This window comes from Rana temporaria, chromosome 2, assembly GCF_905171775.1.
Source record: "Rana temporaria chromosome 2, aRanTem1.1, whole genome shotgun sequence".
Lineage (NCBI taxonomy): Eukaryota > Metazoa > Chordata > Amphibia > Anura > Ranidae > Rana > Rana temporaria.
This window is the reverse complement of record NC_053490.1, coordinates 396871237-396888762: the sequence shown is the minus strand read 5'-3', so window position 1 is coordinate 396888762 and position 17526 is coordinate 396871237. Positions and strand designations below refer to the sequence as shown.

Genomic DNA, 17526 nt, shown 5'->3' with positions numbered 1-17526 from the left:
GAGGTGTGGTGGAAGTCCTGGAAGAGTGGAACAACTTTTTTGAAGTCACACGAACTTTCCTTTAAATACTTCACGTTTTTGTAACATCACAAACTTTTTTTCACTTTTGTAGCATGTTTTCATATATATGAGTTTATTCGCTTATAATTGTGATATCACTTTGTACACTTGTATATTTAGATTTGAATATTTATTTATTCTTATAGCGCTGTGGTTTTATATTGGCACTTGATGCACATATTATATTTCTTTATTTCATATAAGTAATATGTGTACCAGGTATTATTGAAATATATCCAGGCGTACAGAAGTTATGTGGGAACATACATTTCCCATTGATTTGCATGGGACTTTAAACAAAAACCCCGACCCTCACAAATGGGGGTAGTTAAGGGATAAATTAACTATCCTATAGTTTAAGTGGACATATAAGTAACATGTGACCAAGTGTTATCGAAATATGTACCGCCGTTTGGAAGTTATGAAGTAACATGTATTTCCCATAGAGTTGAATGGGACTTTAAAGAAAAACCCCGACCATGGCAAATGGGGGTGGGTAAGGGTTAATTTATTTATTAATTTTTTTATTATCTTATTTTGAGGGTTAGGGGAAGGCTAGAACAGCCTTCACCTTAGAGCGTATTGTACCCCCCTAAAAATATGCAATATATTGTATACAGTTTACCAGTCCCTTAGATAAGGTGGTTGCATTTGTTTTTTTGTTAGTTTTTTTAGGCTTTTTTCACCATTTTCATTTTATTTTATGTTAGTAATGATATAAAGAACACCCTTCCTGTCTAGATAAATTTCTCTATGGAATCTATGGAAGGAGCCATGATTGTCACACAAGCCGCACATCAAACATGTCTACGTCCTTGTTCCACTTCATCCATCAGGGGTCTCCAAACTACAGCCCTCCAGTTGTTTAGGACCTAAAATTCCCATCATGCCTAGTCATGTTTGTGAATGTCAAAATTTTACAATGCCTTATGGAACATGTAGTTCCGCAACAGCTGGAGGGCTATAGTTATGCAATCCCTACGGGTGGATTGATGGGATTTGATGCTGTCTTTTCAGCCAACAGGAAATGACAAGGAAACTATTTCTGGCAAATCGGACATTTTCTGTACTTGCAGAAAATGTTCTTAGATGTGGTGGTTGTATTGGTTTCCTTTTTTTGGCTTCGGTACGGTAAGATGCATAAATTCTACATCTGATCTTTGATCTTCATCTTAATTTTTTAAATGTCAATTCACAACAGCCTTAGGGCGCTATTTATAAAGTAGTGAATGTAACATTAACCAAATCTGCTGTACAAGGGAATTCTATTTGTTTTACAATGACGGAAACACATGCCGTAACATGCGCTGCCATATTAACATACCCTAAAGGATTACTTTTCTACAATTACTAAAAAATACAGAGATAAGCACATTGATAGTTAGGGCTCACACAAAAACATCTATTAGAAGTTTCACTAGTCTGTTGATAAAATCTGCATGTGTAGACACCTGTAGATGAGCAATTGTTTAGCAGTCTAGGGAAGGGGTTCTTAAACCAGACCTAAAGCTTCAGCCCAACACTGCATGCACTGGGACTACTTACAAGAGCATTGGAAATTACAGCTACTCAGTGCCGTCAGCCGTTAAATACACCCCGTTGATGAGAAGATCGGCAAAATGTGTGCACCGCTGAGGCTTGGGGACAGTTTTTTTTCAGAACCTTTAAGTTAGTTGCGTATTCCAGCCCCTTCTGCCCCTTGTAACCTGCCGACATGCACGCACTTTATCACTCTGGGCCAGCTTCATGATAGTAACAGCTATGACGGTGCAATGTGCATTGGGGTGGTCATTTTCCATGAGGGGTGCTTGTGACAAAGTGACAATGCAGGAGCACAACTGGAAGACTTGTCAACCCATAACATTAAGTGTCAAATTATGGCAGGATCAACAGGTTTAATTTTAACTGAAGCTGCAGACTTTAAACATTAAATTCAAAGTTTGAAATTACATTGTAATTGCATGTTAAGCTTATACCATACGAGATTTTAGTGATGGAGCTAGAAGTTACTTTGACCCAATTAGAGTTTAGTTTACTTTAGTTACTTGTATGAAACATGGTAGAACTAGTCAACAACTTTGTGGAACATGTATGATAATGTGATTCTTAAAAGCATATACCTAATATTACTTATCAACATTTTGTGGCTCCCAGGTTAACAGCAATGTATAACTAAGCTACAAGCTTTTCCGAGTCTGCTTCCCTATCTGCATTCTATTAAATCTGAAAAGAACATGTCTTTGCCCTGAATGTGCAAGTTAGTTTATTCCAAAAATGTAGTGCAACTGCAGCCAAAACGTAAAGCATTGGCTAGACTTTCTATCAACCTTTTATTGCAAATTCAGACAAAAAGAAGTAGACATGTACCACTTTAAATTGCCTCTAGTGAACACCTCTACACCAGAATGCCCACACAATTGCTATGCTAAGCACATAAAATAAATGACACCAACTATTCTTTATTTATATCTAAATATTTTCAACAACTTAAAAGGAGCTCCTCCAGACCCCCAGTCTTGGGGTACACACGGCTTTGAAGCCCTTCAACGCCCACAGCGTCTGTCCGCACACAGCGACACCAGCAGCCACTGCTGCAACTCCACCATACTCTCACTTCTAACTCTCACCAGCCCTTCATTATATGAGCTGTGTTAGTTCACCAATTTATTATCCCTTCCCAGCTACGATTACAAATATTTCATTTAAATATAATAGCGTTCTTTTACACATTTAAACCTAACATACAGTTTACTACTTGGTTTAAATAATTTTCTTTATGTGTTGTGAATATACATATATACACACACACAATATATATATATATATATATATATATATATATATATATATATATATATATATATATATATTACACACACTATATATATATATATATTTTACACACACTATATTTATATTACTTTACACACACACACAATTATATATATATATATATTTTTTTTTATTTTACACACACACTATATATAAATATATATTTTTTTACACACACACAATATATATATATATATATTTTTTTTTTTATTTTACATACACACACACAGTTCAGCAGTAATAAATTGAATATATATATACCCTTCTCTACTTTTTCTCTTCAGAAATTGGATCCAATCTACACTCTGCAAAGACTGCTAAACTTTTATGATAATGAGGCCGGTATAAGCAAGCCTGGAAAAGAAGTTTGTCGGCGGATGACAACATTGAAAACCTGTACAAAGGTATGTGTCGCAGTCAAATTTGTATGCAATGGTTTATTTTTAACAGTACCAGGGAAATCATTTCAAACCTTCATTTTGGAATCAAAAAGAAAAAGGTAGCAACACCAACATACATGCAGACTCATTCAGTGCGGAAAATTATATTATTTGGTCCCCTGCCAATTTTGCCCACTTACAGTATTAATTTGTCCAATTTTCTTCCATTTGAAAATAATTGCATCAAGCTTCTTTCTGATGGTCTTGTAGCCCATTCCAGCCTTGTGAGGGTCTACCATATTGTCCCTAATGTCCTTTGACAGCTCTTTGGTCTCGTCCATGATTGCGATTAAGGATGGGCTCAGACGTATTTGCAACTTCACATGCCTGCCAGGAAGCCGACACTGTGCAGCGCTAATCACAGGTAGTGAGACATTTCCTGATTTGTGCCCCCCACGGATTGGGAAATGTCTCACTACCTGTGATTAGCGCTGCACAGTGTCAGCTTCCTGGCAGGCATGTGAAGTTGCAAATACGTCTGAGCCCATCCTTAATCGCGATCTGTGGACAGGCGACTTTTATACACCTGTCGTTAGGAGTACCTTTTTAAAATTGACAGAAATAATCTGTGCAACACATGAACACATACTGTAGCTAGTCTGTAGGAGCCAGAATTTTTGTTGGTTGGTAGGGGATCAATTCCTTTTTTTTTTTCTCACTTAACTGCAACTCAATTTATAACATTTGTACTGTGTGTTTTTTAGAATTTTTGGTTGATATTCTGTCTCCATCATTTAAAATGCACATCTGATAACAATTCTAGATTATTAATTTCTTTGTAAGTGGCAAATTTACAGGATCTGCAGGCGATCGATTATTTTCCCCACTCTAGCAGTTATTAGGGGTTATTTACGAAAGGCAAATCCATTTTGACCTACAAGTACAAGGTGCACTTGAAATTGCACTGAAAGTGCACCCTGAAGTGCAGTTGGTCTATATCTGAGGGGAAGATCTGAAATTAGGCAAACCTCTGATGATTTTATTATCCAATCGTGTGCAAGCTAAAAAAAAAATTTTTTTTTATTTTCCTTGCATGTCCCCCTCGGATCTACAGAGACTGCCCTTCCAAGTGCACTTGTAGTGCAAAGTGGATTTGCCTTTTGTAAATAACCCCCATTGTGTTATTGCTAATCCTTCACTTACAGTGTTTTGAAAAAGTATTCATACCCCTTGACATTTTCCAAATTTTGTCATGTTACAACCAAAAACAAATATATTTCATGGGATTTTATATTAAAAGACTAATACAAAGTGGCACAGAATTGAGAATTAGAAGGAAAATGATAAAATGTTTTTCACAAATAAATATCTGAAAAGTGTGACATGCATTTTTATTCAGCCCCCTTTACTCTGATACCCCTAGCTAAAATCTAGTGGAACCAATTAAGTCACTTAATTAGTAAATAAGAGTTCACCTGTGTGCAATTTAATCTCAGTATAAATCCAGAGGTTTGTTAGAGAACCTTTGTGAACATCATCATGAAGGCCAAGCAACACAGACAGGTCAGGGATAAAGTTGTGGAGAAGTTTAAAGCAGGGTTAGGCTATAAAAAATATCCCAAGCTTTGAATATCTAATGGAGCACTGTTCAATCCATCATCTGAAAATGGAAAGCGTATGTCACAACTGCAAACCTACCAAGACATTGCTGTCCACCTCAACTGACAGGCTGGGCAAGGAGAGCAGTAGTCGGAGAAAAAGCCAATGGCAACTCTGGAGGAGCTGCAGAGATGCACAGCTCAGGTGGGAGAATCTTTCCACATCACAATTATTAGTTATTCACTCTACAAATCTGGCCTTATGGAAGAGTGGCAAGAAGAAAGCCATTGTTAAAAGAAAGCCATAAGTCCCGTTTGCGGCAAGCCATGTAGGGGAAACAGAGAGGCTGGTCACAGTTGATGGGAAGATTGATGGAGCCAAATACAGGGCAATCTTAGAGGAAAACCTGTTACGAGTCTGCAAAAGACTTGAAACTGGGGCAGATGTTCACCTTGCAGCAGGACTACGACCCTAAACATACAGCCAGAGGTACAATGAAATGGTTCAGATCAAAGCATATTCATGTGTTAGAATGGCCCATTTAAAGCCCAGACCTTAATCCAATTGAGAATCTGTGGCAAGACTTGAAAATTGCTGTTCACAGATGCTCATCATCCAAATCGGACAGAGCTTGAGCTATTTTGCAAAGAAAAATGGGCAAAATGTCACTATTATAGATGTGCAAAGCTGGAAGAAACATACCCAAAAAGACTTGCAGTAAAAGATGGTTCTAATAAGTATTGACTCTTTAGGGGCTGTATACAAATGCATGCCACACTTATACCATTAATCATTTTCCTTCCACTTCACAATTATGGACCAACACAAAGTGATACATCACATAAAATCCCAATAAAATACACTTATGTTTTTGGTTGAAACATGACAAAAATTTGGAAAGTTTTAAGGGGTATGAATACTTTTTCAAAGCACTGTAACCTTAAATAACTTGAAAACCTTTTGAGTAACCAGATATAGCCCACAGCCTCCCTGATGTGCAGTCTTTATTGTTACCTGATGTGCAGTCTTTATTGTTAAGCTTATATGCACTGAGACCAGTAACCAAGTAACCAATCCACCGCTGCTATTCCTGTGGTACAAGAAGGTGTGGCATCATCATAAAGTCCCGGACACACAATCCGAAAATCGTATGAAAAATACTGCTTTTGAAGCGACCATACAATACAAATACAAATACAGAACACGTGACATCACTTCTGATTTTTTATTCTATCGTATGAGAATTTTCGTAACTTTAGTAAACTCTTCATGTTCGATATGCGACTAGCATGCCAAAGAAAATATGTAGTGAAAAATGGTGAAGGTACATTCAAGAATTAATTTTCTTTTTTATAGCGTCAAGGTTAAAAAATGTGTGCTTGATTTTCAAGTAGCTTCCCCTTTTGCAGAAATAACACTGGTCTAAAAATTTGGGAAATGATCGCCCTCAGAGATCAAATGTGCTATATTAAGATTAGATGAATTAGAAAACGGGTGATAAAAAGGTGCCGATTGGCTAAAGTTTTCAAGATATTTCACAATAAAGATTTATACACAAGCAAGTAGGGGTGCAACGGATCAAAAAACTCACGGTTCGGATCGTTCCTCGGATCAGGAGTCACGGATCGGATCATTTTTCGGATCAGCAAAAAAAAAATTTGCAGCCTCCCTGTGCCCCAAATTGCCGCCTCACTGTGCCCCAAATTGCCGCCTCACTGTGCCCCAAATTGCCGCCTCGCCAGGGTGGAAGAAGTGATAGGGCAGCCAGCAGGGCTGGATTTCCTTTCCCTGCCACCCCAAGGCCAGGTTTTGCAATGCACCCCCTCCCCACCAACCGAACCACCCCCCCCGGAGAATAGCAGTTGGATGGCAGGGGCGGCACGGTTAGTTCAAATATTTTTTGTTTCTTCTTTTTTTTTTATTACATTATCACTTTTTTTTTTTTTTGTAGCTTGTCGTTTTTACTTTAATTTTTGTATAATTTTCTTATTTTTAATATTTTTCTTCTTCTTTACTTTTTAATTACTTATTTTTTTATTAATTGAATTATTTCTTATTTTTTTTTACTTTTAACTTTATTGCTATTACACAAGAGAAAACAATTCCCTGTGTCATAGCAATTGAAGGTGACAGGTTCTCTTTGTTAACCCTGTCAGCTCCAAAAACAGTCCTCACAGTTGAGATGGGAAGAGCATAGCTTACCCATCTCACTGTGTGCTATTTGCAGCAAGGACAGGAGACTCGTCAGCTGGGGGAGGAGGAACGAACGGACGGAAGGCAGCTGGAAGAGGAGGGGGGGGGAACGGACGGCAGCTGGGGGGAGGAACGGACTGCAGCTGGAGGGGGGGGGGAACGGACGGACGGGAGGGGGGGTTATCAGAGCCAGCAGGGAGAAGTGTGGGGGGAACGGATGGACGGCAGCAGCACATGGTTTCTAGCAGAGACAAACTGAACTCACCGCCGTCTCCACTCCTGCTCGTACACAGCCCCACCTCCTCCTAAGCCCACGTTGTAATAGACAAAACACATCAGCGCATTGGACACGCATTCTGTCTATCACAGCGTGGTTAGGAGCAGGCGGGGCTGTGTGCAAACAGCGGAGACAATTTCAATGTGTTTTTTTACCACTTTGTTCTGCAGTCCCGCGGCACACCACGGATCACGTGTGTGCCGATCCGAAGTCATTGATCCGTGCGGATCACGGATCAATGACGATCCGTTGCACCCCTACAAGCAAGTATATTTGCCTACAAGGGAGGGAGGCGTCTGATGATCATGATGCCTCGTAACTTCGACAAAGTACAGTAGAGCAATGAAAATGATGATACCACATGGAAGTGTATAAATTTATCTTCACTTTGTGACTAAAGATTACCACCAAACAAATGTATTGTTATTTTTTTGCAAGGTCAGATCTATGCATCATAGAGTTACATCTAGTGGCTTTTGAAAGTGTCATTGTCTAACATTTCCAAGGAACAGTTGTGTGATTTTTTTAATTTAGAAGTCAAGATGCCTTGAAACAATGCATATAACTTCTTCTACATTCGTGGCGAGAGTCGGGCCCCTTATTTATGTTGCATTACATGTGCAACTTATCTGCGCCATTGGTTAAACAAGAAGAAAAAGTCCATGACTTTCACAGTCCCAATGGTGTGGAGGGAGCATGAAAAAGTTAAATGAAAGCCAATACATGAATGGAAAGCTGTTATTGGTATCAAAAAGATACATTTATAATGACTGCTGTGGCACCATTCTCATTGCTATATCACATTTTGCAAAAAAAATTAGGCGCATGATCGCACCTCCCCCTCGTCATTTTGAATTATTTTGATGTAATTTTGACCTGAAGCTACTACATCTTAGAAACTGGAGCCAATTACTACTTGGGACTTAATTTTCCATTATTAGTGACCCAATTCTGGTAAAATTAAGTTGCTTCCATTTCCGAGGCTTTCTCCTTGTAGACCTCCAAGTAATTATGTATTCAAGCAAATAATTTGTCCTGCTCTTTTACAATGCTAAAAGTTGGTATTTAACCAAAACCAACGGAAGGGGGGGGGGGGGCAATGGTGGCAGTATGAAGTATTTTTGCCATATCTGTGTTTTCAAATTATACATTTTTGATTGATAATTTACGTACGAACATGCTTTCACAAAGTAAGTAACAGTGTTTGATCTTTACATGCTGGTAATGTGAACAAAGTTTAGATGGCTGATGCTAGCCTTATTTTATTTTTTAGGCACTCTATTTGCAGGTAGTGAAGTGATAATTTCAACCTATTGACAATATGTTCATAAAATAACAGATTTTTTTTCCTTTTAAACAGGTAGAAAAATGAATCCTACCTCAAATTCTTATGTCCCGACGCCTATAAATCAAAACTACCATATGGCTAATTTCACTAAACATTCCACCAACTCCACCTCAACAGACAATTCTTCAATGTGTTCAATGGAAGAGACATCAGTTGGTGCTGCTTTAGTGGTTTTTTATTCTTTCATTTTTATTGTGGGATTGTTAGGAAACATGTTGGCCTTATATGTGTTTCTGTTCATCCACAACAAAAGAAACTCTGTACAAATTTATCTCCTCAACGCGGCAATCGCTGACCTGCTACTGATTTTCTGTCTTCCATTCCGGATAATGTATCACATCACCGAGGAGTGGAAACTGGGGGTTGTATTCTGTAAAGTTGTTGGCAACCTATTTTACATGAACATGTATATTAGTATTGTCCTTTTGGGTCTCATCAGTATGGATCGCTACATAAAAGTTAAAAAGTCACAGCGAACACGGAAAGTTTCAAGAAGGAAATGCAGCATTCAGATCTGCTGCAGCTTGTGGGTGGCATCCATTTTGTCTGGGATCTTCCATATCACAACACAGTCAACCAAGAAACAATCAAATGAAAATGTTTGCTTTCATTATACCAACAGGAACGATGCAGTTTGGCAAGCAGCATTTAATTACTTTATTGTACTAATCTTCTGGATAGTGTTTATTATGCTGATCCTGTCATATGTGAAGATAGGCAAGAACCTACGCAAGATTTCAAGAGAGCGTGCCTACCTACCAAATGCTGGGAAATATAAAAATACAGCTTATAAGTCATTTTTTGTCCTTTTCATCTTTACCCTGTGCTTTGTACCGTATCACACCTTTAGGATTGTATATATTACAACACAACTGCAAAATATCTCATGCTATTGGATAGAGCGAGTTCACAAAACAAACGAGATCACGTTGGTGTTTTCAGCTTTCAATAGCTGCCTGGACCCGGTCATGTATTTTCTATTGTCTAGCAGCGTTCGTAAAACAGTGTTCCGCCTGCTCTGTAAAAGCAATCGGGATAGTAGCAGGAGTGAAAGCAACACATCGGACCTCCATCATGGATATACTCTACCCGATAGTGTGCCCACTGTGCACTCTCAGACTGCCACTCCTCTTAATCAAAGAAGAATCATCATAAAACAAAGTGAAAACATTTAACAAAAAAAATACTTTTTAATAAAACCAAAGTGTGGATTTACTTTTCAAAAAGACAAGCCACATCTCTCTTACCTGTGCTTCCTATTCTTCAACTAAACAAAAAATTATTCTTTAAAGCAGGAGTCTCAAAACTTGGTAAACAATGGACCAGTTTACCGTCATTCAGACTTTAGGGGGAACGAACAGTGGCCATTGAAAAATAATGCCCCATTGTTTCAGTGGTAGTAATTGTGCCCCATCATTGGTGTCAGTGGTAGGAATGGTGCCCCATTGTTGAGTGTATCTGGGAGGAATTGTGCCTCATTGTTGGAGTCATTGGGAGGAGTTGTGTCCCTTCATTGGTTTCAGTGGGGGAAATGATACCCCATTGTTGGTATCAGTGAATGAAACAGGGCCTCAAGGGCTAGACAAAAGCAAGCAAAGAGCTGAAGTTTGGAGACCACTGCTTTAAAGGGAAGAAAACTTGCAGTGCTCATCTAGTGCTACAGTGCCTTCTGACATTGTGCTGGACCTGGCTATAGGAACACATGCATACAGCTTTAGAGGACACTGGAGCTGCAGAAAACAAGCATGGCTTCAATCATGGGCAATCAACCTTGACAATTAACATTGCTCTGCCCCATTCTAAGGTCTGTATTGCTAACTTTGATATAGAGGACAGAACACTAATTCTTCATAAATTGAAATTAAATGCCAATAAATGCAACTGTACTTTAGATTAGATGATCATAGATAAGATAGTCGTGTGAACAGGAAGAAAGGGCGTAATCTTTACAAGCCACATTTGTATCTTGGCCTACTCCATACTGTAATACAGAGATCTCTGAATGCCTTGATACCCCACAGATCTGACAATGTGGATCACGGACATGTGCCGCCATCAATCTCTCTGTTGTAAAGCCGTACTACCAAAGAAACCTATGACTTGGGTGTCACAAAAGTAGTTAGGGTACATGAAACAAGGAAATGTATTTACTACAAAATCTTGGGGCATTTAAATGAGGACTACCTAAGAGACCGGCTCCACTTGCTCTGATGTTATTATCTCAAATTAAAACCGGACTATAAATTAAAATGACTGTGAACACACTCAAGGTCCTCATTAATAGAGAACGGATGCCATCTATGGTGAAAATGAAAAATCATATTTCCACATTTAGCCTATTCATATTAAATTGAAAGATTTCACTTTTGTAACCGTTCTTTGTGAAGAAGCAAACTTTGGTAGAGTTATACACAGGAAGTGGAAGAGTGACTACAACATTTTTGACTGAGATTACTGTATGCATGAATTACACTGATGGGACTACAGTCATTCACAATTGTATGACTGTGTTAAAGTGGAAGTCCACCCTATGGCCCCTTTCACATGACAAGCCCGCTCAGATTCGCCAGTCTGTTTTTCAGGCGGATCGGAGCAGGTCATCCATTGACTTCTATGGGCAGGGGGATGTCAGTGGAGATGTGTTCGCTGACACCCGTCTGCCATCCGATCAAGACAGACATATGGCGATACGTTCAGCCATCCATCTGGCGGATCGGATGAGATCTGATGAAAACGGACATGCTTTCCATTGTCGTCTAAACTCCCCATAGGAATCAGCAGGGCTCTGACAGGCCTCTCCCCTCTCAGTGAGCAGAGAGGGACCTGTCATCCACCGGCTCAGTGGAGGTCAATTTAGAGATCTCCCGCAGAGCTGGCGGACTCTGCTAAACAGATCTGCCCCATGTGAAAGGGGTCTAACACTTAATGCGACTTTGAAAAGGTACCTGCAATGCTTTCATGCTACTTTGGTCCAGAGCATGTAAAGTTGGATCAAAGCTGCACTCCAAAGTTGTGCGATTTAGAGTGCAGCTTTGATCCGACTTTACACTCTGGATCAAAGTCGAATCAAAAGTTGCTTCAAAGTAGTGCAGACACCTTTTCAAATCTACTGATTTTCAAAGGCGCAGTGATGGGAACGTTTGCCATTGAAATCAATTGGCTGTGACTTGCAATGCGACTGTGTCCAAAGTTGCATAGCACTAGGGGAAATGGAGCCTTAAACTCATTACTTACATGTAGCTACCTCAGCTGGGCATGTTCCACACCATGCACACAGTGCCCATCACAGTGCCATGCAGCGTGTTGCATTGTAATCTTACACAGTTTCTAACAAACAGAACATACTTCCAAAGCCTGCCCCTCACCCCTCCCCCTCTCAGGAGAGGTTGCTATGCAAAATGAGGCTGTAAAGACAGGGAGGAGATCTGTGAAGGAGAGAAGGGATAGGGGGTGGGGCTGGGCAAGACAGGGGTGGTTAGAATGAACGGTAAGTAGGCATGCCTGGGTAGGAGAGAAGGACAACGTTTTCAGGAAGTGAGAGGCAGCATGCAGAATTCAGATAAAGGGAAATAAGGTTGTCCCTGAAGAACAGGAAGAAGCGGATTATCTAGCTTTGAATTAGACTTTCTAAGCTTGGCAATCAGCAATACAGAAAAATGAATAATGTCAAAGATAAAGATTTTACATATAATAGAAAAAAAAAATGTTTTACTTGACTTTCACCACTTGAGGACCAGCCACCGTAGTTATACTGCGGCAGGTTGGCTACCCCTGTGCGCGCCATTGTAGCTGTACGTCGGCCGCTTTAAGAGCACTAGGGGGTGCACGCATGCCCGCAGCACAAAAATATGTAGAAAAATACATATCAGCCTAAACCGAGGAAGAAATACATTTTTATTTTATGGGATATTTATTATAGCAAAAGGTACACATATACACACACACACACACACACACACACACACACCACGCAATTATCAGTTAAAGCGACAGTGCCGTATCGCAAAAAATTGACCTGGTCATTAAGGGGGGCAAATCTTGCGGTCCTTAAGTGGTTAAATTCATTTTTATGTGATTTATTACACTATATTAGTGATATAGGGTATATTTGTAAATAGAAGAGCACCGCATTAGAAAAATTTGTATTTGTTTAATTTGAATTTTAGTGTGTGAATCACACGTTGGTGCTGGCTGGCTAGAAAGATTAAATGCACACAAGGTATGCATTCACAGCATGGGAGAAACAATATGCACTATATTGTAAAAAGTATTGGGACACCCGTCGTTACACACATGAACTTTAATGGCATCCCAGTCTAAGTCCATAGGGTTCAATATTGAGTTGGCCTACCCTCAGCTGTAACAGCTTTACCTCTTCCGGGAAGGCTATCCACAAGGTTTAGGAGTGTGTCTATGGGAAGGTTTGACCATTTTCCCAGAAGCGCAATTGTGAGGTCAGGCATTGATATTGACGAGAAGGCCCGGCTTGCAGTCTCCGCACTAATTCATCCCAAAAGTGTTGGGGTCAGGACTACGTGCAGGACAGTCAATTTCCTCCACTCCAAACTCGCTTATTCATATCTTTATGGACCTTGCTTTGTGCACTGGTGGAGGCAGGATTATGGTGTGGGGATGTTTGTCAAAGGTTGGGCCTTAGTTCCAGTGAAGGGAACTTTTAAAGCGCAAGCATACGAAGACTTTGTGGGAACAGTTTGGGGATGGCCCCTTCCTGTTCCAACATGACGGCACACCAGTGCGCAAAGCAAGGTCCATAAAGACATGGATGAGCAAGTTTAGGGTTGAAGAATTTGACTTGCCTAAGAACCTTCACAGATAACATTATACAAATGTAGTGCCACCACTGTATGAGCCGCTAGAATCCTCTCTTGCTTTTCAGCCAGGCACACAGTATTTTCCAAATCCAGGCAGAAACTTAGGCTCATTTCCTGAATAATCAGTCTAGGAGTTTTGATTGTTTTTGATGATTTATCGAGAACTTGGCTAGGTAAGGGAATGTGGTGGGATATCCCACAATCAACCTATTTAATGTAGGACAACTTCAACTTTACTTTATGCACTCTTGAGCAAGTCCTCTGCTCCTCAGGACACTAGCCAGTAACCCCTTTCTGCTGTCCCCAGTAGCTGACCCTCCTAGCAGAGGGGTAGTCTAAAAAGAGAATGCCCCTAGATCATTGGTCTGTACTCACAGGAGTCGCAAACAGAGCATCTCGCATTAGCTTCCCTTAGTCAGCTCTTCAGAACACATGGGTCAGCTCTCCTAGGCCTCCAGCCTGAGGCCCCCTCCTCAGCTGGACTCCCCTCTCTGGGCAAAAATACCTTTTCCTGTGTGTCTCCCTGAATATAAATACCCCTTCTCAGCATGCATAGGTGTCCCTATGCCTGTAATTGGCTGAGATAGCATTCATATTAATGCTACTGATCTGCATGAGTAATTCATGTCCACCCAAGAATTTCCAAAACGGTCAATGCAGATACAGCAACATATGTTAAAGACACAGGGCTCCCTGGCTATAGCAACTTGGTCTCCCCATTAGGCAGGTAAACTACTATATTTTACCTTAGTCTCATGTGAAGCAGAAGACCACACTATTCCAACTATATGCAACCTACCTAGGAGGATGTTACACAGACATATAACTGGCCTTATTTAGAGTTCTTAAGTGCAGTAAGCCATAGAAACTAATAAGGATCCACCTGGAACCAGGCTTATTTTTGTGAATTCTGAATGGTCAATGTGGATAATTGCACTACAGGGTCAGAACTAAAAGTAAACAACCTATAAAGTAAATTATTTTGGTTACTGAAATAAGTGTGGTAAAACTCAGCCATGTTGCTGAATATTTGCTCCCCCACCATATATTCCTGTTCCTCTACCCGGTACATATGTCCTGTTTTGGCATAAGTGTCAGTGGAAGGAACCAGAGCACCAGAGCATGCATATTGACCGAAAAGTGCTGGTTCCTATGTTCTTGGAGCTGGCTCCTACATGTCTGTCCTGAACTGATCAAAATCTTATTTAGTAGCAATGCTACCAACATTATGCAGTGCTATATATTCATGAAAAATACATTTAAAATTAATTAGACTAATGAAAAAAAAAAAGTGAAATAAAAATGCTTTGTAGAGTTGCTAATCAGACTTGTGCATTACTAAACAAAGTACCGTATATACCCGAATATAAGCAGAGGCACCTAATTTTACCACAAAACAACTGGGAAAACGTATTGACTTGAGTATAAGCCTAGGGTGTCCATCTGCATGCCTCACTGTGTCCATGTGCATGCCTCACTGTGCCCATGACTAGACTGACATTTAACATGATAGTCTATGGAAGGGGTGCCCATTTTTGAAAAATCGGTGCTCCCCAGCCGTAGGTACCCCAACAAACTTTGCACACTTGTAGAGGAGAAATGGGGCTACATGTGTTCCAAGTTATGGGTCCAGGGAACCTACGATCGGCTGGTACTGGGTCCCCAAAGGCACCGGAGAAATGACCGTTTAACATGGAAGTCTATAGAAGGGGTACCCAGCTTTAAAAAATCGGTGCTCCTGGGCCGTAGGTCCCCCGGACAAACTTTGCACAGAATGGGGCTATATGTGTGCCAAGTTTCAGTCAGAAACCAGGTCCCCAAAGTCCGGGATATTAGGGGCAAAAAGGTGACTCGAGTATAAGCCGAGGGGGGCATGTTCAGCACAAAAGAATGTGCTGAAAATCTTGGCTTATACGTGAGTATATACAGTAACTCAATTACCATGGAACTTTTTAGGCAGCACTTTTATAAAAACATAATATATCCAGTCAAAACATCATAAAAATGCACATTATAATGGCTGATACATAAAAAACATTTATACATTCAACATGACTGCTCATATATGCCTGTATGGGAAAATCGATTACATCACCACCCTGTGGTGGATCTCCAATACATGGGATAGACCATTTCAATTGTTGCTCTTCAGGGTTGATGGGTAGAGTATATAATGTATATTGCAAGGCATACATTAGAAGAACAATCCGATTAAAATAAAAACCAAGGTGCAAGACAAACCCTCATTTAACACTACTGGTTGGACAACAAAACCCACCCAACAAAAGAGAAATGTGTATTCTGCTACATATTTTTGGTAACAAAAAAATTCCAATAAGCATATATTGATTTGCGAAAATGTTCGCGTCTACACACTATGAGATATATACTGGAATTTTATATATTTTTTATGCTACTAATGATGGCGATCAGAGACTTATAGCGGTACCGCGATATTGCTGCGGACGCTGACACTTTGTGAGAACTAGTGACACCAATACAGCTATCCGTGCTAAATATGTGCACCGTCACTGTACTAATGACAATAGATGAGAAGGGGTTGAACATCTTGGGTAATCAAAGGGTTAAATGTGTGCTTAGCCAGCGTTTTTATGTACAGTGGGCGGTGATTTTACTAAGGGAAGTGATGGATTTTTATTTCAAAAACATCACTTACCCCATCAGAACAGAGCTCTTCCTTATTCACATAGGCAGCTGTAATAGCTTTACCTGGGCAGGCTATCCACAAGGTTTAGGAGTGTGTCTATGGGAATGTTTGACCATTCTTCCAAAAAAGCGCATTTGTGAGGTCTATCCTTTTGTGTCTTCCCGGCAGACATCCATTGGCCGGCACCTGCTGATCAGTGGCGCACAACCACTACCTGGAAGTGCAGAATCGCATAGATAGATAGGGCGCACACAGACACACACACAATTCTGCACAGCGTGGTTGCCCTGTAGCAGTAAATCTGCTATAGGGCAGTCGGCAAGTGTATAACGAATGTGCTGTCAGGATTACAAAGAAATTCTAGGCTTTGACAATTGACCGTCTTACTCATCTAAAGCAGCCCTGAGACCGTCAGTTATTAGCAGTATGCTCAGACATGAAACAAGTCCTCCAATATTTGGTCTTGACAGACTCTTCCTGGAGCTGCCATTTCTGCAGACAGGGAAATAATAAAAGTGAACAGCAGCACACATTTCTCCAAATAAGGTAAGCTGGCAGAGCCTAAAGGGGTTGTAAAGGTTTCTTTTTTATTTTCTAAATTGGTTCCTTTAAGCTAGTGCATTGTTGATTTACTTACCTTTTCCTTCAATTTCCCTTCTAAATGTTTTTTTTTCTTTGTCTGAATTTCTCACTTCCTGTTCCTCCTCAGTAAGCTTGCCCCCATCATCCGAACCGTTCTGGCTGGGGGTTAGTCAGTGTGCTCGCCCCCTCCCTTGGGACTACATCCCTGTGGGGAGACGCTGTGTTCAGGGAGACGCTGCGGAGCGAGCACGCTGACGAACCCCCAACCAAAACGACTTGGATGATGGCAAGCTTACTGAGGAGGAACAGGAAGAGAGAAGTTCAGACAAAGAAAAACAATTTAGAAGGGAAATCTAAGGAAAAGGTAAGTGAACCAACAATGCACTAGCTTAACCACTTAAGACCCGGACCAAAATGCAGCTAAAGGACCTTGTCCCTTTTTGCGATTCGGCACTGCGTCGCTTTAACTGACAATTGCGCTGTCGTGCGACGTGGCTCCCAAACAAAATTGGCGTCATTTTTTTCCCACAAATAGAGCTTTCTTTTGGTGGTATTTGATCACCTCTGCGGTTTTTATTTTTTGCGCTATAAACAAAAATAGAGCGACAATTTTGAAAAAAAATGCAATATTTTTTACTTTTTGCTATAATAAATATCCCCCAAAAATATATATACATTTTTTTTTTTTTTTTTTACTCAGTTTAGGCCGATACGTATTCTTCTACCCATTTTTGGTAAAAAAAAAATCACAATAA

The 17526-nt window shown here is 40.2% G+C and overlaps 2 protein-coding genes across 17 annotated transcripts in view; one reads left to right on the top strand and one right to left on the bottom strand.

The window, feature by feature from the left end:
• GPR34 (G protein-coupled receptor 34) overlaps window positions 1–10100 on the top strand; it is a 13182-nt gene extending 3082 nt beyond the window's left edge. For both annotated transcript variants that reach the window (XM_040338088.1, XM_040338087.1), the window contains exons 2-3: window positions 3177–3296; window positions 8702–10100. In XM_040338088.1, the coding sequence (XP_040194022.1) occupies window positions 8710–9864 (1155 nt within the window). In that variant the 5' untranslated portion in view covers window positions 3177–3296; window positions 8702–8709 and the 3' untranslated portion in view covers window positions 9865–10100. The remainder of the gene's footprint in view (window positions 1–3176; window positions 3297–8701) is intronic.
• Window positions 1–17526, bottom strand: part of CASK (calcium/calmodulin dependent serine protein kinase) — a 407679-nt gene that overhangs the window by 236596 nt on the left and 153557 nt on the right. The gene's annotated exons all lie outside the window — the stretch shown is intronic.